The following is a 26,383-nucleotide window of genomic DNA, read 5'->3' as shown; positions in this document are numbered from 1 at the left end:
CCTGTAATTGTGTGAATAGTCCAGATGATTTCTATTACATATGTGGAGAAGTCACTTTAGCTTCAAGCAAGCACCCTTAACTCGAGCCATAAAAAAAAGGCCTACTTCTTTTACTTTGGGTGTAAAGTAGGCAACCAGGACAAGAAGTGGGCTCCACACGTGTTGCACCACTACCTGTTCATCAAAACTCAACGTATGGGTGAATCGAAAGGGATGTTTTATGCCTTTTGCAGTACCCATGATATGAAGGGAGCCAACAAATTGCATCACAGACTATTACTTCTGTACGGTGCCACCTATTAGAAAAGGGATGACAATGAAGAAAAAGTGGACAGTGATGTACCCAAATATACCATCTGCAGTTCGTTCTGTACCTCACAAAGCACTACCTATTCCTGAACCACCTGACTGTCTTTCTATACACACTGATGAACATCTACTTGATATACGTGAAGTACAGCAGCCATCTACATCAATGGATCCACCATTTTGTCTGAGCCTTTATCACGAACTACATAAGATTGCAGAAAGTGAGCTTAATGACCTCATCAGGGATCTCAAACTGCTGAAGAATAAGGCAGAACCTTTGACCTTGAGGCTACAACAGTGGAATCTTCTAGATTTTCTGTGAAAGTGACAATGTTTCGTACTCGAAATAAAGACTGAAATTCTATCAAACAGAAGTTGAACTCACTGTTTGTAAGGATGTTGATAGTGTAATGGTAGCAATGTAGATGAGGCATGTTCCCAAAGAATGGCAACTATTTATAAATGCTTCTAAGGTTAACCTTAAGGCTGTGTTATTACACAATGGAAATATGCTGCTTTCAGTACCTCTTGCATATGCTGTCCACAAAAATGAAACATATGCAAACATGAAGAACATCCTGTTAGGTGTATACTATCAGAAATATGAGTAGCAGATATGTGGTGATTTAAAGATAATTGCCATTTTATTAGGACTACAAAAGGGTTACACTAAGTATTGTTGCTTTCTCTGCGAGTGGGATAGTTGTGCAAAGGATATGCACTACGAGAAGAGGAGTTGACCTCGATGAAAATCATTAACACCTGGAATGAAGAATGTAACATTTGAACCTCTAGTAAATCCAAATGAAGATTTGCTTCCACCACTACACATCAAACTGGAGCTCATGAAAAATTTTGTGAAGGCTTTGGAAGTGAAAGGTCCTGCATTCACGTACTTGCAAGAGAAATTTTCAAGACTTAGTACAGAGAAGATTAAGGCAGGTGTTTTTATTGGTCCACAAATAAGACAACTTTTCCAACACAAAACCCCCAGTGGTGAGCTGTGAATATTTTAATAGGCTCACAGTTTTGCTGACTTTATTTATTTATTATTATTTTTTTTTTCACAACTAGAGAGATAATGGATACATTTTTTTTTTTTCACGATAAAATTTTAATATTGCGAATAAAAAATAACACGAACTATTTCCCATACCACAAATAACATAAAAAGCTATCATGAAACTAGAACACCATTTCTCAGCTGGCAGTACATGTATCACTGGTGGTTGTGAAAAAAGATTTGATGATATGTGAATAATGGACAGTTGAATTTTTTAAATTTATGAAATTATGAAAAATTAAACATTAAAAATTTCCCCTCTAAAGGTAAATAATTATATGTTTTATCCATCATCTTTTTTTCAATCAAACAGAAGTTCACAAATCGTGTTGATTTTCAAATATTTTGTTTGTTCAACCTCTGAGCAGATAGCTATATATTTCTTGGAAAGCTTAAAATCTTGACCAAGTCTTATCTCACTTTGTTTTCTGTTCCTTCCTGGAAAACTCTCCTACACGGCAGTGTTGCTGTCAGTATACATTGTTGCTTTAGTAAGTTACTGTGCAATGTTGAGGATTTAGTAAAAACAACTGCAAATGAAATATTTAAAAAAATTGGACAACTTTATGATGGGACTCAATATTCTTTGGAAGAATTTCATTGGCTTGTGTACTGATGGAGCTCGGGCTTTAACAGAAAAGCATATCGGTTTTGTAGCTACAATAAAGAAAGTAGTTCCTGAAGCTAAGTTCACTCACTGAGCTAAGCTAATTTCATTCACTGTGAAGCCTTGGTTGCAAAAGCAATACCTGAAGAACTGAAAACTTTTTCAGATCAGTCAGTTATGATTGCTAATTTTATTAAATCCCATGCACTAAATTTGCGAATGTTCAAAATTTTATGCCAAGAGATGGGGAGTGACCACGAAAAACCACTACTGCATTGCGAAGTTAGATGGTTGTCCAGAGGGAAAGTTTTAAAGTCTTTAAATTTCGATCAGAAGTGCAAGTTTTCTTTTGCAATTCAAAATGTGAATTAAAAGACTATCCTTGATGAATTATGGTTGGCCAGATTAGCATATTTAGCTGATATTTTTGGAAGACTTATGATCTAAATTTAACTTCACAAGGACCAAATGTGACTCTTTTCACTGTTAGTGACAAAGCAAATGCAGTGATAAAAAAAAAACTTGAGTTAATCATCAAAGACTTGGATAAAAAGATCTCAAGTTTCCTCCCAACTGTTAGAAAATTTTCTTGGAGGAAATAATTTAACATTGAGACTGCTAAATACGATTAACATTTGTATCGATTTATTGTAAACTCCACTGACCTGGTGATCATGCCGGAGTATAAACATGAATTAGTATCAAATATAAAAAGTCATTGTTTTCCATTAATAAATAATTTCAAATTGTGTTTCCCAGAAGATTACGAAAAAGAAAAGTGGATCAGGAATCTTTTTTCTTCAGATTATGTACCAGAATATTTTTCTTCTGAAGAAAAAGAGCAATAAAATTTAATGCCATTTTGTTTGACATATTTATGTGAAACAGGATTTTCTTTTATGCTGTATTTAAAGAACAAATGTAGAACAAGATTCTCTTTGGAGTCAAATTTACATTTGAATTAAGTAAAATAAAACCAGATATAAAGAAACTAATTACTGTCAAACAAGCTCAAGTGTCACATTAAGTCAATTATTTTGTTAAATATTTGTTCAAGTTCTCCCACTTTATTGTTATTGATTACAATTAAATCACAATGTTAATCAATAATAGTTTATTTTGTATTTTTTGTTTAATATTTGTTATTTAGTAATACTTTATAGTTTATTTTGTATTTTTTGTTTAATATTTTTTATTTAGTTTGTTTAATTTTTGGATTAAAAATGAAATAAAAATGTATAACTTATAACATAGCCTTATTAAATGGAAAAGGCCTATGCTCTCAGAGTTCATAATGTCAGTAAGTTCAGCTTTTTCTGAGAAATACAGAATACAAGTTTATTAAAATCCTTGATAGGAAGACAAATAAAAATAAGGTATAATAAATAGTTAAAATAAACATACATCAATACCTTTCAGGCATAAGTTGCCCTTTGTTCTTCAGTCGAAAATGTTGGTACAAAATTAGCATTAGTAGAGGCATTTGATGCAAGAAAGCAAGCTTATGCAGCATCAGTCAAAAGAAAAAAAAACCCACTTCCACTTCACCCCTCTGTTCATTCAAAATACCTGTCCAGCTGAGCCTTAAACTTATTTAGTCTATCAACCTCCACCACAAGGGATGGAAGTCTGTTCCACCAACCAACCACCCGCTGGCTAAAGGCAAATTTCCGCACGTCTATCCTACATCTGTCTTTCCTCAATATGAATTTATTTGAATTAAACAGGTGATTTTTCTGAGCTAGAGGAAGAATCCCATCAGCATTGAGCATGCTCAAACCATTCAAGGCTTTATACACCTCTATCAGATCACCTCGCCGGTGCCTAGTCTCCAGACACTGTAATTTGCAAAACTTAAGCCTTTCTTCGTAAGAGCACCCCTTTGTTCCATTCACTAATCTTGTTGCCCTTCTCTGTACTCGTTCCAGCAGCTCTACATCCTTCTTGAAATGAGGCCTCCAGACCTGTATACAGTACTCTAGGTGTGGCCTGACCATTGCCTTATGCAATGGAATAATCACCTCCTTATCCCTGCTGGAAAAATTCCTGTATATCATTGACAATACTCCATGAGCTACTCTTGCAGCCCGTCTGCACTGCTCAGAGAACTTCATATCTGCCTGCACAACCACCCCCAAGTCCCTTTCATTCTCTACCACTGTCAGTGTAGTACCACAGAGTTGATACGTTGCTCTGGGGTTGCTGTTTCCCATGTGTAGTACTTTACATTTGTCAATGTTAAACTTCATTTGCCACCTCTCAGCCCATCTGCTCAACCTTTCCAGATCCTGTTGCAGCAGCATAGTGTCAGTAGTGTCCTTGACAACCCTGCCAACCTTTGTATCATCTGCAAACTTGGACATTAAGCTTGATATACCATCATCAATATCATTTATAAATACAGAAAACAATAATGGACCCAACACTGAGCCCTGAGGGACTCCACTAATAACATTAGTCCACGATGAGCAGTGTCCATTGATTACCACTCTGTCTTCTCCCCCTCAACCACCCCTTTATCCATAGCAGCAATTTGCCTCCAATGTCACACTGCTCCAATTTGTGTAGCAGTCTTCCATGTGCAACAGTTGCATTAATAACCGGTCCTTTAAGGATAAAACAAATGTAGTTTAATAACTTGTAATGAGGTAATTTGTTAAATATGTTCTTACTTTCAATTTTGATTCCTTCAAATTCTTTTGACTTCATTAGTTTCATATTAGCTCTCAATTTTAGCTTCATAATTTCCTACAGAATTTTTCAAATTAGGAATAGCATTGATAGTTCGAATAATTAATTTATCTAATTTTACTGTAGTGATGCCGTGACTTTGTAAAGCTTCTGAAAGATAAGAGAGCTCTTGCAAGATATCGATCATTAGTGCTAAATTTTTAAATTCCAGATTTTAAAAGTCGGTTTAATAATCCAAAATATTTAACTTCTAATTCAAGATATTTGCACAAGATGTTTGGTGATATAATGGATGCATTTTTTTTTTTTATTAATGCCTATGCCAGTATGTTGAAACATTTTCTTTGCAGTGAAGGCCTTGCACAGTTTCAAAGTCTTCCAACATTTCATCTTTGGAAAGTTTATTTAATATCTTAGTTGCCCTAGTCTTACCCCCCCCCCCCAATGTTGCTACTATCACTAGTTCTTTAAATACTGTCCAAAATGTAGAAATCATATGGATATTCAGCTACTGTAACCTTGTAAACATAGACAGGAGAAATTTATTGGAAGGCATGGATCACTCACTTCTCCGAAAAACAATGACTACTTGCTGGAGTAAAGGGGAATCACAACACAGGTTGACCAGAGGCTATTATCCCTGTCAGCAATGTGCCTTAATCTTCTGACTGGATATGGAAAGCATATTGACTAGCGTGATTTCTCATATGTGGGACAGGTGGCTGCATAGGTTTTACGGGCACCACTAACATTATGGAACGATAATCTCTTTAACTCTTAATTGGCGCATTCTAATTGTGTAAAGGCCAGAGATGGGAACATGCATACAAAGTTAAGTCTCCCGTAATTCATTCACTGTATGCAAATTTTTTTTCGTTCTCTGGAAACTATTTTAACTGTAATTACGAAGTGGAATTAAAAAAAATTCACTATAAAGGAGTTCGTTAAACAGACGTCCGACTGTAATTAAATCAAAAATGAAACAATTTTAAAATACATAACTGGTCGAGTGGGCCCTTAAAATGCTGTGCCTGGGGCTAGGACCCAGCTCGCCCAAAACATCTCTTTTTTTTTTTTTTTTTTTTCCCCCCAGGCTGCTACACCTTCCAATAGAAGCAGTACAAGAATCACTTACACTTCTGTCTGCAGCTGCTCTTAATCTATTAGTCAGTGTTATACCCCCTTCAGTTTTCTGACCCACCTAATACTGCCTCAGTAGCATCAGCAAATAATCTTGTACTTCTTTTATTTAAGTGTATCCAGTGCCGGATTAAGGCCAAGTGATGGCCTAAGCACAGCCCAACAGTGGTGTCCCCTCAACCTTGTCTTCTTCATTGCTTAACTTACAAGACATTAAAACTCAATAAGTGCTGAACGTGAAATAAGAGTTTGAAAATTTATAATTCTTTTTCAGTTTTTTTCCAGGCAAGACCCCCACAACTATATTATATAAAAGTTTTTTTTGGTTTTAAAATTTTTTTTAATTTAACAAAAACACTTAATAGCAGTAATATTTTTTTATGCAAAGATTTACCCATAGGTTTATATTTATTTACTTTTTAAACATTTTCTCCTAGATATTTTAAATGCAAAGTCTTTGATCAAGTCCTCAAAATTAATTTGATGTAACAAATCTGCCTCTATACTTAGCAGAGATAAGGCATCCAATCTGTCTTTTTGTATAGCTGTTCTCTTGGGATTGTTAATGTGCTTTAGTTGAGAATATAGAATGCTTAGCTGTGCAATTTTTAACTATTAATGTTAAAAAATATGCAAGGCAATATCTAAATTTAAGAATACAAAATCAATTTTGTCTTGTACAATTATTTTATAAAATTTAGCATGACTGAATCTGGGTTTACACTTTTTTGTTGCACTGAACTTATGGCTCACATATATGTGAAACTGTTGAAGCTCAGCAGAGAGATTATTGTCCAAGTCTTGGGTAAGCATCAATTAGTTTTTGAGAGTATGTTTCAGTTTCAGCAGATGAAGTGACATTATTTGGCACATCACTTAGAAAGAAAAATCTGTCTGCTGTTTCTTTGTACACCTATCCTCTTCTCATCTCAGTTTCTCATTTCTAGTTTGTCAATAATTGGGTGAAAAAGATAGTGATACAAAATTTATTTCTGGCCTGCAGATCTACTTCTGGTGCATCTCCATCATTGGGTACCTTCTTTCTGATACGTTTGTGAGTTTGAATGGCCTTGTAATCAACATATAGTAGTATTTCCTCTACAAGTGCTTCAAATCTTTCATCTAATGACCCATACAGATCTGAACATGTTTTTAAGTTCACATCTTCACTTTGCAGAACATGACTTGCTCTATGAAAGTTTTGCAAAATCTCATCCCACATGAAAACAAATTCTACCTCTTGCATCTTATTTGCGATATTGTCTTCTCTTCTACTGTCTCCCTTTTGTGACTGATCTTCAACCAAACACTACAGCTTCCAATATCTTAAAGAAACATTTCAAAACTGCTATTATTGCCATTGAAAAATTGCTACTGTTGCCTCCCATCTGGTATTAGAGAGGGATTTTAACACGGGTTCATTTCCAAGACAAGCTTTAAGAATTTTGCACCTGCTAGTTGAGGCTGAAGAAAATGTATAGAGCAAATGCACTGTAGAGAAAAAATTAATTGCCACTTGACAGCAGTCAGCAGCACTTTGGTCGATTTAGTGAATGGGCTGCACAGGGCACATCTATGGCAAACTAATTTTCTTCTAAAATCTTTGGCTGCATCCCCTTATAATGACCAGACATATCAGCAGCATTGGACTGACTCCTACATTTTGAAAAATTTTAGTTTGCAAACTTCACATAAGTACTGCAATTCCTGGTTTACTATTTCCTCACCGGTATGGTTTTTCTGTTCCAGAAAAAGGTTAAAAAGCATTGAATAGGCTGCCCATCTTTTAAGCATCGAAATAAAACCCTTAACTGATCTATATGTGATAGAACTGGCGTTGAATCAACTGGCATGGTAAAATAACTAGAACAATTTACTTCATCAACGATGAAGGCATGGACCTTCTGAGCCATTAGTACAATGAGCTCCTCACAGGTGGATTTTGGACAGATAAGGATTTCCTTTTCCAGAATTTCCATACAGTATTTTGAAATGTGCCCTGCTAAAAATGGATCAAACCAACTTATGGACTCAAGCAGCCCTAAAAAGTTCCCATTCTTCAGCAAACCAAAATTTTCATCTGTTTCTCAAAGCTAAGCCACGCTCAGCTAACATATGAATAACAAATATTACACTCTTCAAGACATGTACCCAGTAATTGAACTCTTCTTTAATTTGTTTTTCCAACTCTTGTCGCAACCCCAAACCCTGTCTGCCAATTAAGTATGTTAGAATAGAGTCTCGGTGAATAGTGCTTCTTTCACGATGAGCAATTATACTAGCATTCACCAGTCACTGAACCTTTCTCTTTCAGCAAAACACGAGGAACATTTAGGAGCAAAAAAGTTTACAAACAAAGCAGTGTAGTGACCCTTTTAATGGTGAATACAATAACCACTCTCTTGTATTGCTAACCAGTGGCTTTTACCCCAAATAAATGTTTTTGTGAACAGTATCTTGTTTGTTTGCTACTTTTGAATTGTTATTTGGTTTTTTTTTTAGGAGCATTAGCAACTAAGGCCATATTGCTCCGGGATATACGGTGGTCATTCCATGACCTTTCCGCATTCTCCATATTTGGTGGTGACGGGCTCGAACCCCGGTCTAATCAAGAAGCGTGTGCTATGCACTGCTGCTCCTTCCCACCTGGCTACGGAGGCGCCTACTACTTTTGAAAGTTTGGCAAGATTTGTCATGTGGCCCATTGTGGTGTTGACAGTCACTGGGTCCGCAAGCAATCCAATAATCATCACATCATCAACAGAAAAATCTCGGCACAATCTTTGGCCTGGATCTTTTGCTTTATTTACTTCATCTTTTGCATACTGAATCATTTTACCTTGGTCCAGTAGATTTTCATTTTCAGCAATCTTTTCAACTTCAGATAGTCTTGTAGAGCAACTTGTCTCAACATTTATACTAAACATATGAAGAGAATTTTAACTGAAAGTGTGATCAATAGTTGAGACTCGTGCCAGTTGAGCCAGCCTGTGGCACCTCACCATCATGATGTTCTGACCTTGAAGTTGACCGACTGGTACTGATAGGTGTGGAGCTTTATTCATCTTCAATCTTGTTAGATACAGTACAAGCAGCTTCTGATGGCAGAGATCTGTTTTGATTTGGAAGATCGGGTTGGGAAACTTTTGCGAAGAAATTAGTCAGCTTTCCAGCTGTGGCCACTAAATTCAAAGCCTTTTGTCGATTCTTTTTAGCCAGTTTTCTCTTTTTTGCACCACTTAATGGAACACATTTCATCTTGTGTATGAAAATTACAGAAGAATAAATGTTAAAAAAATAAGCAAACTCATGAAATCTACTATTTTAAATTTGTAATAAGTACACTAATTGAGAGTGGATTTTGTTTAACCTTCAGTATAATGGCAAGAGTTATTTTTTTTGGGAAAAAACTTTTTTGAACATGCAGAGAAAAGTCAAACACAGCAGGTAAGAATAATTACAAAAAATCAACTAAAGTAGTGTGTGGCAGTGAAAGAGTTAAAGTTGACATGATAGCTAGGGAAAATAACTGCAATGCTCCTTTCCCTTGGTGACGTAAGCACGTGCTTATTTTGCTTATTGATTAATCTGGCACTGAGTGTATCCCATTCCTGTGAAAGCAGTCTCTCCTGTTAATATTTTAATTCAACAATTATGTATTTTATTTATATATTTTATTTTTATTTCTTTTAGCAAGTATATTAATTTTTAGAAGAAATTTTTATAACATTTGATTAGTGCTGCAGGAGTTAATATTTTAATTCAACAATTATGTATTTTATTTATATATTTTATTTTTATTTCTTTTAGCAAATATATTAATTTTTAGAAGAAATTTTTATAACATTTGATCAGTGCTGCAGGAGTTCACATGGACAGATGTATTGTATATGCTTACTTAGAGTCATATAAACAGACAAACATAGAAACTTTGTCTGAATTTTTTTTTATCAGAAATTTATTAAAAACAGCTGTATATGTGTCTAAATGTTTTAGCACATCAGCCAATTGTATTGTATTAGCATTAGTAGTGGCATATGATGCAAGAAAGCAAACTTATTCAAGCATCAATGCAAAAAAAATACACTTCCCATTTCACCTATCTATTCCCTCCAAAAGTTTTTCTGGTTCTTCCTTGAATTTATTTAAGTTAGCAACTTAGGCGCCTCCGTAGCCAGGTGGGAAGGAGCAGCAGTGCATAGCACACGCTTCTTGATTAGACCGGGGTTCGAGCCCGTCACCACCAAATACGGAGAATGCAGAAAGGTCAGGGAATGACCATCGCATATCCCGGAGCAATATGACCTTAGTTGCTAATGCTCCTAAAAACCAAATAACAAACAAACAGTTAGCAACTTTCACAATGACACATGGAAGTTTTGTCGCAGCAATCAACCACTTGCTAGCTGAAGGAAAATTTCCATACATTGTTCTGAAAAAGTCTTTCCTCAGTTTAAATTTATGCCCCCTCAAGTGCATAATCTGACCAAGAGTATCCCATGAACATTGAACTTACTCAAAAAAGAACAATGTTCTTTTTTGAGTAAGTTCAATGTTCATCCCATGAACATTGAACTTACTCAAACAACTCAATTGGATCACTTTGTAGGTGCCTAGTCTTCAGATACTGCAATTTTCAGAACTGCAGCCTTTCTTGATAACAGCACCTTTGTATTTAACACTAATCTTGTTGCCTTCTCTGTACATGCTCAAGCAACTCTATATCCTTCCTAAAATGAGGTCTCCAGACCTGTATGCAGTACTCAAGGTGTGACTTGACCATTGCCTTATACAAAAGGATAGTCACCTTATCCCTGCTAGCAAAATTCCTGTATATAATTTACAAAACCCAATGAGCTGTCCTGGCAACCTGTCTGCATTGCTCAGAGAACTTTATGTAATTGCACAATTACCCCCCCCCCCAGGTCTTTTTCATTCTTCACTACCCTGAGTGTAGTACCACACGGTTGGTACATAACTCTGGGGTTACTTCTTCCCATATGCCTAACTTTTCTAGATTTTGTTGTAGTAGCATACTGTCATTACCAGCCGTGCCGTGCCCTGCCAGCCTTGTATCATCTGGAAACTTGGGCATTAAGCCTGATATATTTATCAATATCATTGATAAATATAGAAAACAACAATGGGCCCAAAACCAAACCCTTGGACTCCATTAATAACATTATTACATGAAAAGTAGTGTCCATTGATTACCACTCTGTCTTCTCCCGTTCAACCATCCCTTTATCCATAGCAGCAACTTGTCTCTAGTGCTACACTGCTCTAATTTGTACAGGCAGTCTTATGTGCAACAGTATCAAAAGTTTTCCTGAAATCTAAGTATGTGATATTAAAATTATTTTTGCAAAATCATGCCTTGGTATCATTCCAATTTTCTATCTAATCTGCCATTTTCTATAGCTTTGCACCTTCCACCTGGACAAAAGGCTAGTGTTAGTAGAAGTTCTTTTCAGTTTCTCGAAGCAACTTTTTTTCATAATTACTTTACTTGCACCAATTTACAGCTTTCTTAAATTGTTTTGCTGGGAAAAAATTATGGGGCAAAACTTTGGATGAATCTTATTTTCATAGATGCTTTTGTTTTTGCTGAACTGTGAACAATTGATCACTAATCACTGCATGACCATAAATCATGCACACTTTGCAGGATTTCTGAAGGGTATTTGGCATTTAGTCAAAAACAAAAGTCCCCACAAACAAAAATTTGTAGTAGTGAAATCAGTGGTGGAACAGCCTTGAAGGCTGTTCCACCACTTGTCTAGTTACCAGTCTAATAGTTTGAGAACAATAGAAAAAAAAAAAATTGGTTCTATAAGGGTAAAGTGAGGTATGTTCTGTCTTATTCACAAGCAATTATATTGATACACCAACCGTGTTATATTAAAATAATAATTTACCTTTAATACTGCAAAATAAATGTACATAACACAGATATTTACAATTTAAAACTATTTTACAATAAAATTTATTATTACAATATATAATAGAAATAAAATAAAAGCGATATAAAATGTTAAAACACTTAATACCGGACACAGAAGCTTTCAGAGGCATCCGCCTCCTTTCTCAACAGTACATTTTAAATTGCAACACGTAATAGCAGGCTCGCAGCTCATGTGGTTCCACAGGTGCATGGGCGGTATTCCCTTCATGCGTACTAGAACTGGAAATGGCTTGGGAGCGTGCCAGGCAGAATCGGTCATCTGCCCGAGTACTACAGCTTCAAGGAGGGAATGCATACGAACTCCTGTCTCTGTTAATGGTATTGTTCTCGGATGAACAAATTCATAAGTTCTCAAGCCATTTGCGGTCCCAAAATCCATGAGCACAGTTGACAATGACAGCTTCGTCAAGATTTTGGGACCGCAAATGGCTTGAGAGTTAACGAATTTGTTCATCCGAGAACAATGCCATTGTTCAAGGTTTAGTCCTAAATGGATGTCAGATGAACTAATGAGACATATGGCAGAGAAGAAAAATGCATGGGATACATAAATTAACACGTGACACAGAAGCTTATGATAGATATAAGTTGATCTATAACCAAGTTACAAAGGAGGTTAGGCAGGCGAAGACAGATAACGAGAAATCTTTGGCAAGGGATGCAAAGAAAAACAGCAAAGAGTTCTTTACTTAAGTAAACTCTAGAAGGAAGGGGATGATTCAGATTGGTCCACTTGATATCGATGATTCAACTGTTGATGATACTGCTCAGGTAGCTAACAAACTAATTGAATATTTTGCATCGACATTCACACATGAGGAGTTATTCAGCGAGGGGAATGCCAGAGGTGTATTCAACTGTGGCAGTAAGCTAGATAATCTTGTAATAACTGAGAGTAAAGTGGAGGAGAAATTGTTGAAGACAAACACAGGAAAGGCACCTGGGGTGGATGGGATCTATCCAGTTATATTAAAGGAGGCAGCAAAGGAAGTAAGCAAACCCTTAGCCATAATTATGAGAGCTTCCTTGGACTCAGGGGAGGTACCCATAGACCGGAGATGTGCAAATGTGACCCCAATTCACAAAGGAGGATCAAAGGCTGACACAAGTAATTTTAGACCTATGAGTTTTAACTTCTGTTCCAGGAAAATTAATGGAGGCACTGGTTAAAGAAGCACTACAGGATCATCTAGACAGGACTTCAGTTATAGCTCGGACATAGCATGGTTTTATTAAGGGGAAGTCTTGCTTGACCAATTTGATTGGATACTATGATGCAGTCACAAAAGAACTGGATGCAAGGAATAACTTTGATATTATATACTTGAATCTTAGAAAGGCTTTTGATACTGTTGCACATGGAAGACTGCTGCACAAATTGGAGCAGTGTGGCATTGGAGACAAATTGCTGCTATGGATAAAGGGGTGGTTAAGGGGGAGAAGATAGAGTGGTAATCAATGGACACTGCTCATCGTGGACTAATGTTATTAATGGAGTCCCTCAGGGTTCAGTGTTGGGTCCATTATTGTTTTCTGTATATATAAATAATATTGATGATGGTATATCAAGCTCAATGTCCAAGTTTGCAGATGATACAAAGGTTGGCAGGGTTGTTAAGCACACTACTAACACTATGCTACTGCAACAGGATCTGGAAAGGTTGAACAGATGGGCTGAGAGGTGGATAATGAAGTTTAATATTGACAAATGTAAAGTACTACATATGGGAAACAGCAACCCCAGAGCAACGTATCAACTCTGTGGTACTACACTGACAGTGGTAGAGAATGAAAAGGACCTGGGGGTAATTGTGCAGGCAGATATGAAGTTGTATGAGCAGTGCAGACAGGCTGCAAGAGTAGCTCACGGTGTCTTATCAATGATATACAGGAATTTTTCTAGCAGGGATAAGGAGGTGATTATTCCCTTGTAAAAGGCAATGGTCAGGCCACACCTTGAGTACTGTACAGGGCTGGTGGCCTCATTTCAAGAAGGATGTAGAGCTGCTGGAACAAATACAGAGAAGGGCAACAAGATTAGTGAATGGAACAAAGGGTTGCTCTTACGAAGAAAGGCTTAAGTTTTTGCAAATTACAGTGTCTGGAGACGAGGCACCAGCGAGGTGATCTGATAGAGGTGTACAAAGCCTTGAATGGTTTGAGCATGCTCAATGCTGATGGGATTCTTCCTCTTGCTTAGAATAATCACCTGAGAGGGCATAAATTCAAATTGAGGAAAGACAGATGTAGGATAGATGTGCGGGAATTTGCCTTTAGCCAGCGGGTAGTTGGTTGGTGGAACAGACTTTCATCCCTTGTTGTGGAAGTTGATAGCCTAAATAAATTTAAGGCTCAGCTGGACAGGTATTTCGAACGAACGGGGGAGTGAAACGGCAGTGGCGTTTTTTTTTTTTTTTTTGGCCGATGCTGCATAAGCTTGCTTTCTTGCATCATATGCCTCTACTAATGCTAATGCTGACAGAGACAGGGGAGTTCGAAGCATCCCCTCCTTGAGGCTGTAGTACTCGGACGGGATGAACGATTCTACCTGGCACGCTCCCAAGTCATTTCCGGTTCTAGTACTCATGAGGGGAATACCGCCAATGCACCTGTGGAATCACGTGAACCTGCTATACGTGTTGCAATTTAAAATGTACTGTTGAGAAAGGCGGGGTTTACCTCTGAAACCTTCGGTGTCCGATATTTTAAATGTTTTATATCGCTTTTATTTTATTTCTATTATATATTTTATTGTAAATAGTTTTAATTGTAAATATCTGTTATGTTCATTTAGTTTGCAGTATTAAAGGTATGGAACGGCAAATCAACAATTTTTAAAAATAAAACAAACAAAAGCTGAAACGGACGCTGAGGTTTTTCTTCAGCGTGCCTTGTGTTTCCAGCGCCAGTCTGTTAAGATCACGTGACAATGGGTGGAGTCAGCACCCGTCAATCACGGCCGTATCGCTAGCAGTGTGGAAGGAGTATCCGTTTCTGAATCTCGACCGTAAATTATTATTTTAATATAACACGTTTTGTGTATCAATATAATTGATTGTGAATATGAATTATCCCAACGGGGCTTATTTTAAGTTATGTTCTGTTTTGCTGAAAGCATGTTATTGATCGCGACTTTAAGTCTTGTCTCATCCTATATGTCTATATACACCAGCAGTATATTTTCGATCTGGATTATTTTCTGTCGTGATGTGGAGATAATTAGTATTTTTAATTCTAAATTGTATGCTGATTATAAAACAAGTGTGTGTGTGTGTGTGTATATATGTATAAATAAAATTACAGAAAACAACTTTTTTTAGGAACTATGGTCAGCTGGTGAAGGTCACATTTTCATGTTAGGCTTAATTGATAAGTAGAATGAAAATGAATGTGGAATCTCAAAATGAATATAGTGTTTTGCCAGCAATCGATGATCACCTAAAAATAAAATCATGTCTACCAACAACTGCTGGCCAAGTAGCTCTGAATTCTCAAAATACAGTGAGAAAAAAAGTAGCAATGGTGATGCGTGCTCTGAAGGGAGAGCAAGAGACCAGCAAAGGTGCATTTGATGAGAAGGTATGTGTATATGCTGACTTTTTTTTTTTTTTTTTTCTGAATAAACATTTAATCATCATTTTAGTTAGGGTAGTGACTTGATTTTTATATTTAAACTTAAATTCTGAACCATGCATAGTTGCTTTCAGTGGCAAATTATGAGTGATGCCATGAAAAGAGAAAAAGGTATTCTTGTGTTACTTTTGTTTAGCTGCTATTTCAGAAAACATTTACATTATAGTTTAGGGCTGATTCCAATAAAATCTTGAAGTACAAATTAAACAAATTATTTCTGGGTTTTATGCTGATTTTTTTCTTTTCACCTTATCTGATTACTTAGATTGAAAAATTACATTTTTTTTTTTTTATATCTAAAGTTTTATTCTGAGGTTTATATTATCTAATTCTTTGGTCCTTGAGGTTGTCACAGACATTCAGATAAGCTGTACTTGCTACCTGGGAGTCTAAAATGCTGATGGAACTGATATTCGGGTGACATTCAAGTCATGTGGACCCAATTTCGGTGAAGTCCGGACAGCCGGTCTGTGACAGCCAAATCTTCTGCTTGCACCTTCACGATAGTGGGACTGTTAGTAATCCTGGGTATAACCTCTGTGCACAAGCACACTGTGGGTGACAACCCAGGTGTGAACCAACGTAAGCAGAGGTCGAGGTGTGGCATCAACACCACATGGAGGAATGCTGTCCCTCTGTGTTACCAGGCAATACTAGGTGGCAGATGACTGTCATCAACCGGTGCAATACCACCACCTTGATTATTAGAGGTTTGAAATGGTGGAACCCATGTTTAGTCCCCAGAGCTAAGTTCCGGTCAACCCTTCCCCATTTCTTCCATCATGCAGTATGACCAATGACTTCTGAGGTTATGATGAACATCATGATGTGATCCATTCTTCCTTACATTTTGAGGGTACAGCTCTAAAACAGTGTTCGCAAGCGGGTTCGTTAGTTAGTTAGTATACCAGACCAAACCTATTGGTAACTCTTTAGGATGCTTCCGGATCAGCTAGTGTATAATCTTGCTATCTCAACTCTGCAGTTATTGATTGGAGGGAGTCAGAGTAGTGTGTATGCGGGGGGGGGGGGGGGGCATTGTTGATGCCACATTATCCCAAGGAACTGGGTATATTCTTATCATGTGTATGCCATATCCAAAAATTTCATTACTTCATACAGCATGTCCCACCCCCATTTTTCTTACTATTGAATACATCATGAATTGTCAAACTAATAGAGTAAGCTTATCTGCAAAAAAATCAAAACCTCCCAAACACTTTCTAGTTGATTTCACAAATATACGTGATCTCAATTCTAATCTCAATGATGTCCATTTCCACTTGCAGTCTGCCAAACCCCCATGTACTTTTTCTAACAGAATCACAGTTATCGGTTGGTTCAACCACTGCTCATCTCAGTTGTCCAAATTATTTGCTTTATGATTCCTTTTGCCTCAAAGGTGGTACTTGCATATATGTTCATTCTGATTATTCCCTGTCAGAGACTTTGTAATTTGGAATCTCCTCTTTTCGATCTTCTCTGGCTTAAAATCTCTTTACCTCATTGTGTCAAATTCATCTGTTCTCTCAACTCCACTAATCACTTGGAGCTCTTTGACTTTCTCTCTTTGCAACTTGACTTTCTCCAGTCCAACTTTCCTAACAGCGAGGTAATTTTCCTTGGTGTTCACAACTCCAGCTGGCTTCCATTTTCTAGAAAATGTACAAATTTATCTATTTGTTTATTTAAATACAGGCTATTGTAAAGTCTAATTGCTCAATATGAATTGTCCCAGCCTTGTAGGCCTATTTGGAGACATACAGCTAACAAGCTTGATCTTTTTCTTACAAACAACCCTTCTAAGTACACTATTGAAGTGAGTGGTCCTTTAGGCACTTCAGATCACAACTTGTTGATTGTCTCTTCTCCAGTGGAGCCTTTATCTCATGGCTATTCCCATCCTCATATTGTTTGGTATTACAAGAATGCAAAATGGAATAACCTGTGAGATTTCTTTTCCTTGATCGGATTACTGTTTTAAAACTTCTGTTGTCAACATTTGCTCAGATCATGAAATTATCCTTGTCGTAATGGAATCATTTATTCCACACTCCACTTCAAAATTTCGTTCTTTATCAAAACCTTGGTTTTTCCATTAAATGTGCTAAGGCTGTTCAAGAGAAGAACGTTGCATATCGTAATTGACTTGTTTCTAATTCTTCAGTTTCATTTTCTGCCTACTCCAAAGCTCGCAATAATTGTAAAGCAGTTATTAACCAGTCCAAACTAGATTTTGAAGACTAAGAGTAGAAAACTTGCTTCTTGCCCTAATGGTAGTCGAGCATTCTGGTCTCTTGCCAAAGCTATTGGCTGCAACTTTTGCCCATCTCTGCTCCCACCTCTCTCAAAACCAGATGGTTCTGTTGTCACTTCAGCCAAGGATAAAACTGACCTTCTAGCATCCCATTTTTCTTCTAACTCGTAATGATCTTGTTAAAACACCTCCCACCATTTCCAACATGCTCTATTCAGTGCCTCTTGTGGTCTTCCATCAAAACGATCTCAGAAGGAATTTGGCAAATCTTGATGGTAAGACAGCTTCAGGTCCTGATGGTATTTCTCCACTTGTTCTGAAAATCTGTGCTTCTGAAATTTCTCCTGTTCTTTGCCACCTTTTTTCACTTTCTTATTCCAAAGGTGTTTTTCCTTCTGCTTGGAAATTTGTTCATATCCTGCCATTTCCTAAAAAGGATGACAAATCCCTCCCATCCAATTATCATCCCATTGCAAATACTTCTACTCTTTCTAAAGTAATGGAGAAATCAATTAACCGCCAACTCTTAAACTACCTAGGAATTTTCCGTCTGATCAACGATTGCCAGTATGGATTCTCTCAGTTTCGATCCACTGGTGATATTCTGGCTATGTTACCCATTTATGGACAAATTCAATGGAAAATTTCGGTGAAACACAAGTAGTTGCTCTTGACATCTCAAAGGCTTTCGATTGTGTTTGGCATAAAGGTCTTCTAAACAAGCTTCCATCTTATGGTTTGCCAACTGTTTTTTTGTAATTGGTTATCTCTCTGATTGCTCACTGAGGGTGATGGTAGATGTCTCTGTCTTCTAACTACCTCACTAATGCCGGTGTCCCCCAAGGTTCAGTTCTTTCCCCCACTCTTTTTTTCTTGTATATTAATGTCCTTCTTCCATTGACTGGAAATCGTATCCATAGTTTTGCCGATGACAGCACATTGCATTCCACTTTTCAATTTGAGAAACCTTGCCCTGCTCAATCAGCTTTAACTTCTTGAATATCTGCTACCAATTCCTTAAATACTGATCTCCATGTAAGCTTGGAGTGTAGTTTTATTCTGTATGTTGTCATGTCTGTCTCTTGCTTTCTTACTTCATAGTATGCTCACATGATGAACGTATTCATATCAATGCACCACTTCAGGCATTGGCTTTTTCTTCCTTCCTGGGTGTAATGCAGTTGCATAGGAAGCACTTCCAGTTGGTCTTACCCTTCCCTTGTGGTAGCCATATTGGGAACAGCATTACATGCTCCATTGTCTTTCTCGGGAGACTCTCCAATTTTTCAAACTGACCCATCTGCCTGAATGCAAGTGATTTTATCTTGCACCACACTCGATGCAGTATGTTCAATATTTCTACTTCTCATCTTCATGCAGCTGTGGAGGTGGACCTTTGGGTTTTGCGTTCAGTGGCGATTGTTATTAGGAGGAGGAGCAGATGGCATATGTCACTCTCTGCCTAGGTCATCATTTCGATCTTGGGGTGGTAGGTCCAATGAAGCAAGTTTTGTGATTTTTTTTCTCCCACACAATTTTTTATTATTATATTTATGTGCCAAAAAAACTGAAATTGGCTGATCCTTTCAGGAGCTCTATAAAGACCTGGCTGCATTCAATTCTTTGTTTACCATTACTGAACAAAGCTTATCTTCCCTACCCTATCTCCTCTCTTCCAGGAATTAACAAGAATTAAATTGAAATGTATTGCAGTTCTTTCAACAGACAAATTATATGGTATAGTAATTTCTATGCATAATCTAACAGTTGTGTTTTGAAACTTCCTTTTGAAATTGATTTGATGAGTTCTGTATTATTTTGAATAATACGGAACTGAGTAAATCAATTAGCATTCACAGGGTAAAAGATGTACATTGCTTCTCTCCCGAGAACATGCTTTAACTGATTCTTTTACCTCTATACTTCCATTCACACACAGTCAGGATTGTCAGAGGAACTGATGAAACTTTTTTGCAGAGATTAAAAATGCATGGGATGCATATAAATTATTGGGCGACACAGAAAAATAAACTAGTCTGTAATGAAATCACAATGGAGGTCAGGCAAATGAAGGCAGATTATGAGTTATCTTTAGTGAAAGATGCAAAGACTTCTTTACTTATATAAACACTAGGAGGCAGAGGATGAATCAAATTGGTCCACTCTATCAATGGTTTAATTGCTGAGGATCCTGCTCAGGTTGATGACAAACTGAATGAGTATTTTGCATCTACATTCACACTTTAGGGAAGGGAATGTCAAAAGTTTATCAAACTCTAAGAAGGAGCTAAATGACTTTTTGATAATTGAAAGGAAAGTGGAGGAGAAATTAAAAGGCACCTGTGGTGGATGGAATCTATCCAATTACGTTAAGGAAGACAGCAAAGGAAGTAAGCAAACCCTTCGCCATAATTATTAGTATTAGTTGAGACTTAGCTGATTTATAGAGTTTCTTAACGTACCGTTATGTAATCAACTTATAATAATAACCGTAAATTAAGCTCTTATTGCTATTATTATTATTAAGTCATTAGTTGAGGCATATGGTGCAAGAAAGCAAGCTTATACAGCATTAGCCAAAAAAAAACCCTTCCCATTTCACCCATCTAGTCACTCCAAATTTTGTCTAGTTCAGCTTTAAATTTATTTAAGCTATCAACTTTCACAACAACAGATAAAAGTCTTGTCCAGCAATCAACTACCTGCTGGCTAAAGGCAAATTTCCACACATCTATTCTGCAACTGTCTTTTGTCAGTTTGAATCTATGCCCCTCAGGTTCATAATCTGAGTAAGTTGGAGAATACCATCAGCATTGATCATTCTCAAACCTTTCACGGACTTATGTACCTCAATCAGATCACCTCGCAGGTGCCTAATCTCCAGATGCTGCATCTTGCAGAACTTAAGACGTTCTTGGTTAGAGCAACCCTTTGTTACCCTTCTCTGTAGTCCATGGATTACAACAACTCTACATCCTTCATAAAATGAGGCCCCTTCTTAAAACACAGCATCTCCAAACCAGGTGCTGTGTTCATGAATGTTGTATGAAAATAATAATATCATAGAATTATCTGAGTAACAGCATTCCTCTCTCCCCCCAATTCTCCAAGAACAAGATGGATATACTGAGGTGTGGGCCACACTTTGAGACATGCTATTATAAATAATAGTTAATACATCAGAGTAGCCCATGCAAGCTATTTAATAATTTTTGTATTTGCTATTTAATATGCAATGGTGGTTAAATGTCTATACAGTACACTTACAGCCAAATCAATACTATTGCAATTAAAAAAATGAAAAGCCATAAATATAAATAAGAAATATATGCACTGTTATACGTACAGTTTTTTAAAAAAATTTTTGAATGTTGCATTGTGTACACATTTCAACTTGCTGCCATAAAAGTTATTAGCACACAACCAAACAACCTTTCTTGCTCCAGGCTGTATATTCTTGTTGTTCCTGCTGCTTTACAGTTCTCATAAGCAGCAGGGACAGAACAGGAATACGTCCTTCTTTATCTGTGTAAAGATCTGTCAACTCTCTTTTCATCCCTTTTAGCATCTTCCTTTTGGGATACTTTACCACTTGAACAAATGTTTGTAGCTTACAGAATAATTCACTTAATTTTTCCTACACAATACTTGCATCTAGCAACCTGTACTTTCTACCAATTAACAGCACCCCAAGAAGTCCCTTGTCCTATTAAAACTGAAGTCTCACTTTTATCCTTGACACCTGAAATTTCCTCAAGACTCTATCCATTTGATGACATTGTGGTACTAACTGCAAATGCTTCCAGCACATTATATATCTTTGATAATACTTTTATCCTGACATATCTGTTGTTTGGTTTTCAGGAGCATTAGCAACTAAGGCCATATTGCTCCGGGATATGCGGTGGTCATTCCCTGACCTTTCCGCATCCTCCGTATTTGGTGGTCACGGGCTCGAACCCCGGTCTAATCAAGAAGCGTGTGCTACGCACTGCTGATCTTGCCTACCTGGCTATGGAGGTGCCTTGACATATCTGTTTAGAGTTTTCATATGTAACAGAGTCATATAAGGATGTTATGGCAATGTCTTATATAAAGATATTTGGATCTCTTTTCTGACATACTGGAATAGGTACTAGTCATCCAGGTGGTTAAACTAACTTCACTTGGCATATTGCTTGGCCATGGGGAGGGAGAGTTAACATGGCATTAATGAGGCATTGCTTTCCCATTAAAGTAACCCCTGGAGATTTTTATAATATTCCCTAAATTTATTAGGTAAATATGATAAAAATTTAGTAGCATATCTATAAACTTTATATTATCCCAGACAACTGACACTACACTGATTCTACATCCACATGGAATTGGGCAGTCACTGTTGCCAGACTGATAAAAATCTGACATTTTTCTTCTTACTGTCCTTATACATACAGCCATTAATAGTGCAGGTGGTAGATGACTCTCATCAACCGGTGCAATACCACCACTTTGCTTATTGGAGGCTTGAAGTGGTGAAACCCATGTTTAGTCTCTAGAGCAAAGTTTCCGGCATCCCCCCCCATACTTTTCTTTCAACCCATGCATGGTACTAAGTACTATAGATTTTGATATCTTTCGTGTTTGGGGTTTTCATAAAAAAAAAAATCCTCCAGTGGGGCAAAGACAATGCAGTTGATTTCAATCCTTCTATAACTCAGTCTTTTCTTATCTCACGAAAAGGATTCTTCTGCTCCTATGCTTATGTTTGGTGACACTCCAATTTCTAGGCAAAATGATATATCTCCTTTTGGGATTACCCTGACTTCTAATTTTCACATTACAAATATTGCTTCCTCTGCATCTAAAAAAAACTTGGTTTTCTCTTTTGCTCTCTGCATTACTTTTCTTCGCAACAGCTGTTGCCTCTGTACAAATCACAAATCCACCCTATCATGGAATATTGCTGCAACATCTGGAGTGGTGCCCCCAAAACCTCTCTCAGGCTTCTAGATTCCATTCAGTAGAGGACAGTTAGGTTAATTAATGACTCATCACTAACAGTCTCTCTTTCTCTGCTTGCTGGCTCAGACGTACTGTTTCTGCTGCATGCCTTTTCTACAGATACTTCCATGGGCACTGTTCTTCTGAATTGGCTTCTATAATTCCCAATCTTTCAAAACAATCCGAACACGTGCTGCCACCAGCCAACATCCATTTACTGTCTAACTTCAAACTCTTATAACTAACTTTTCATCGTCCTCGTTTATTCATTCAACTGCCATTTTCTGGAAAAACCTTCCTTCATATGTATTTACTGAAAATTACAGTCTACAGAAGTTCAAGTCTAATGTCAACAAATATCTTATTTCGTTTTCTCAACCTCCAACCCAAGCACGGTACTAAGTACTATAGGTTCTAATACCTCTCATGTTTGGGGTTTTCATAAAAAAAAAAAATTAAAGTTCAGAGTCTCAACACATAACAAAATTCATTACAAGTTGTCAAAACCATTTTTAAGCACTATCATTCTGGTAAGTCACCTGCTTTCACAAATGAAAAGGGGGAAAAATATTTTTAGATTGGGTATTAATTTTTCGTGAAGTGTCGGTCTCTGCCTGGTGCTGAATATGATATCTGTCACAGTACTGTAAATGTATCAGGTGCACTAGGACAATATTATACTAATTTTTGGTATTTTCAATATTTGATAGGGCATTAGAACTCTTAGCTTGCACACCAAAAGTGCGAGATGGAGTTGGCACTGTGTGTATGTCAGATCCGATCCATCTCACATTTAAAAGTATTATATATTATTTATTTATTTTTTCATATAAAAGTACACCATAAATAAGAACAGTTTTTTATGGATAATGATTCCAGTATTCATGCCTGAAAATTCCCAAGCACTAAAAATTTGGTGTTGGTACCTAAATGTAAATTGAAGCCTTCAGAACTAAGAAATCAGTTCACACCAGTGCTGACCAAATTTTTATTGATATTATTAATGGAAAATGTATAATATGCATTGTTCATTTTAATAATAGCGAAATACATATTTAAACTTATTTCATATAAAATAAGTTTTAAGGCTACCATCAATATTTGAAATTTAGTGTTTGAAACACTGGTTTGAGATGTGTGATGCCATTGTCAGTTGAACCACTCCAATTCAGTGTTTCAGTATAGATCTGGGGTCTCACTTTTTAGTTGTTACCTAAGTGAAATGCCACATCAATACACTAGCACTTCAGAAAGGTGCCTCCGTAGCCAGGTGGACAAGAGCAGCAGTGCATAGCACATGCTATGCACTGCTGCTATATATAGCACTTCAGAAATGAAGTGAAATACAGTGTCTGTTGTAAAGATTTTGCTATTCCTTTGAAATATATATTGCCAAAATCTTTATTGCAATCATGATAAAATCTTTGAAGTGAAAAAGAAAACATCTGTATTAAAACTTTCAGAAGTGAATTTATAAGCACCATGTAGGTTTGGATGGGAATGCTTGACTAAATATAATGGAGTATTATAATTCTCTTCTCACTTTTCTCTATGAAATTTACAGTAGAGTTCCAAAAAAAAAAAAAATGGCCCTTACCCATTTGTCTCTATCTCAGATTTCATTATCAAACTTAGCTATTATCATATTTATACCTGTAAGGTGCATCTAGATGATGTTTATTTACTTTGAAAGCACATATGGTGAAATTGAAAGGTGTGCATACAGCATAACACATGTCTATTGTCTATACATTGCCCCAGGTTGCCAGTTCCATTTCACATCAGTGATATGATATGGTCAGAGAAAGGCATAATGCAGGCTGTGATAATAAATATGAAGGAAGACACTTCTGTGCAAGCATTCATGGAAATAAATTTAGCTGTTATTAAAATTAAATTAAAAAATTTACTGCTCCTGTGTGAACTTGTAGGGGAATAAATTTCATAAAAGTGTAATTTAATTTAATACCCTTTCTCTTATTGAATTTATTTCCATGAGTACAAGCAGAGAAATGCCTTCCTTCATATATATTGTCTAATATATTGGTGGATCCACTTGTTTGTGTAGCAGCTTGTGTCATGTATTTATTTTGTTAAATGGAATCAAAAGTTGACTGTAGATGAAGGAATATTTTAACTTGAACAAAACTAATGTTGCTTGAATTGGAAAATAAGAGTCTGCCATCATCTAATATTTGGCAAAGTTTCTAAATAAGGTATTTCTCTAGAATTTCACCAAAATACTTTTTATTTTTTCTGTGTCTTCTGATGTCCTTTGTAGATATTATTATTATTAGCCATATGGTACAAGGAAGCCTGAGGCTTATGCTGCACCAGCGGAAAAAAAATTCCCAGGTTACCCCGAGAGAGAGAGAGAGAGAGAGAGAGAGAGAGAGAGAGAGAGAGAGAGAGAGAGAGAGGAATCGCCAACAAAGAGGAGAATGATGATATCCAGCTCAGGACCCTAGGTTTGCCAAGCCCATACTCACCAGATGTGAGCCCCCAGGGTTAATAAGATCAACCTCCCCCATGGTTCTGATTCCAACTCAGTTCTTGCAATGTTTCCTTATGAGTGGTGCTAGGTAGGGGCGGAGACCCCCCTCCCATGATCAATATAATGTGGATTTAAAAAATTTGATGTGAAACATCCTTGGGAGCACCTATAACAGAGTAAATCTGATTGGTCATGGAAGTAACATCATCTACGACTTCCGCCAGAGGTATTCCCACACTCCCACCACTAGCCTGTGCCGAGCACTCACTAGCAGCATGATTAGAGTGCATGACGAATTTTTCATGACCCATACGATAACTAGAGTTCTGGTGAACCGATTTATAAAATTCAAACACTACTCATTTGAATTTGGTTGAACTGCATTAGAAAAACCCAATCAAACAAATAAAAAAAACAAACCGTGTTGTACCTTGTACGTACAAAAGATATTTTATTTTATGTGAAAACATCCTTGGCTTGTTGGAAGAGGTTAGCAAAATGCAAGCCAATAGCCTAATTACCCATTTGATTGTAGTCATTTGTTGAATAGTATGATTGCAACAATACAAATATTTGTTGACAGTTTTTTTTTTTCGTCTCACATTTTCATTACATTCCATTGTTCGGTGTCGCTATAGAAATTTTTGCATCAATAATTTTGGAGAAGGTGTTCAATGATAACGAAGTCAAGTGCAGAGTGTTTGAGAGTATCAGGCAAGAATGAAAGTGACAAGACACGAAAATAAAGATGAAGGTTGCAATGAGTGCACGAGAACGAAAAGACTGTATTGCTTAAAAGATGAACAGAAAATCAAGCATTGCCTTCAACCAGCAGTGCCACTCCATCTATGAATCTGAAATGAGTATTAATTATGTACAGTGGAATATTTCTCCAATTGCAGATCAAATAAGTTTAAATGATGAAGCTCCTTTTCACATGCACATTTAAGAGCCAGAATGTTGGTGCTACATGTACGCATCGAGAGTTTGAAAGGAGATTTATGAAAAATGATTTCTGTTCTGTATGTTACATTTGCAATTGTCTGTGGTTTTGAAATGACATAAAGAAAACCAACTACTAAAGACATTTCCTGATGTAGATGTCAACAGGGTCCTTGTGTGTTAATAGCTGTAGAAGATCACTTAAGAACAACATCATTCCAGTGCTGTCTAAGTTGAATTGTTTTGTCTACCCAGAAATTCCATCGCATTTACCAAAGTTGATTTAGTGACAGAGGCTC

General features: G+C 36.8%; 1 protein-coding gene across 6 annotated transcripts in view; it reads left to right on the top strand.

Moving 5' to 3' along the window:
• The window catches only part of LOC150089020 (uncharacterized), a 291,242-nt gene that overhangs the window by 90,251 nt on the left and 174,608 nt on the right, over window positions 1-26,383 (top strand). For 4 of the 6 annotated variants that reach the window (XM_090371014.1, XM_090371011.1, XM_090371010.1 and 1 more), the window contains exon 3: window positions 15,109-15,354. The exons of the other annotated variants lie outside the window; for them this stretch is intronic. In XM_090371014.1, coding sequence (XP_090227140.1) covers window positions 15,154-15,354 — 201 coding nt within the window. In that variant the 5' untranslated portion in view covers window positions 15,109-15,153. The remainder of the gene's footprint in view (window positions 1-15,108; window positions 15,355-26,383) is intronic. 6 annotated transcript variants of the gene reach the window in all.

Source organism: Mastigoproctus giganteus, chromosome 3 (assembly GCF_048544385.1).
Source record: "Mastigoproctus giganteus isolate SK-2022 chromosome 3, ASM4854438v1, whole genome shotgun sequence".
Lineage (NCBI taxonomy): Eukaryota > Metazoa > Arthropoda > Arachnida > Uropygi > Thelyphonidae > Mastigoproctus > Mastigoproctus giganteus.
Note: the sequence above shows the minus strand (reverse complement) of the source record. Positions and strands in the feature narration are given on the sequence as shown.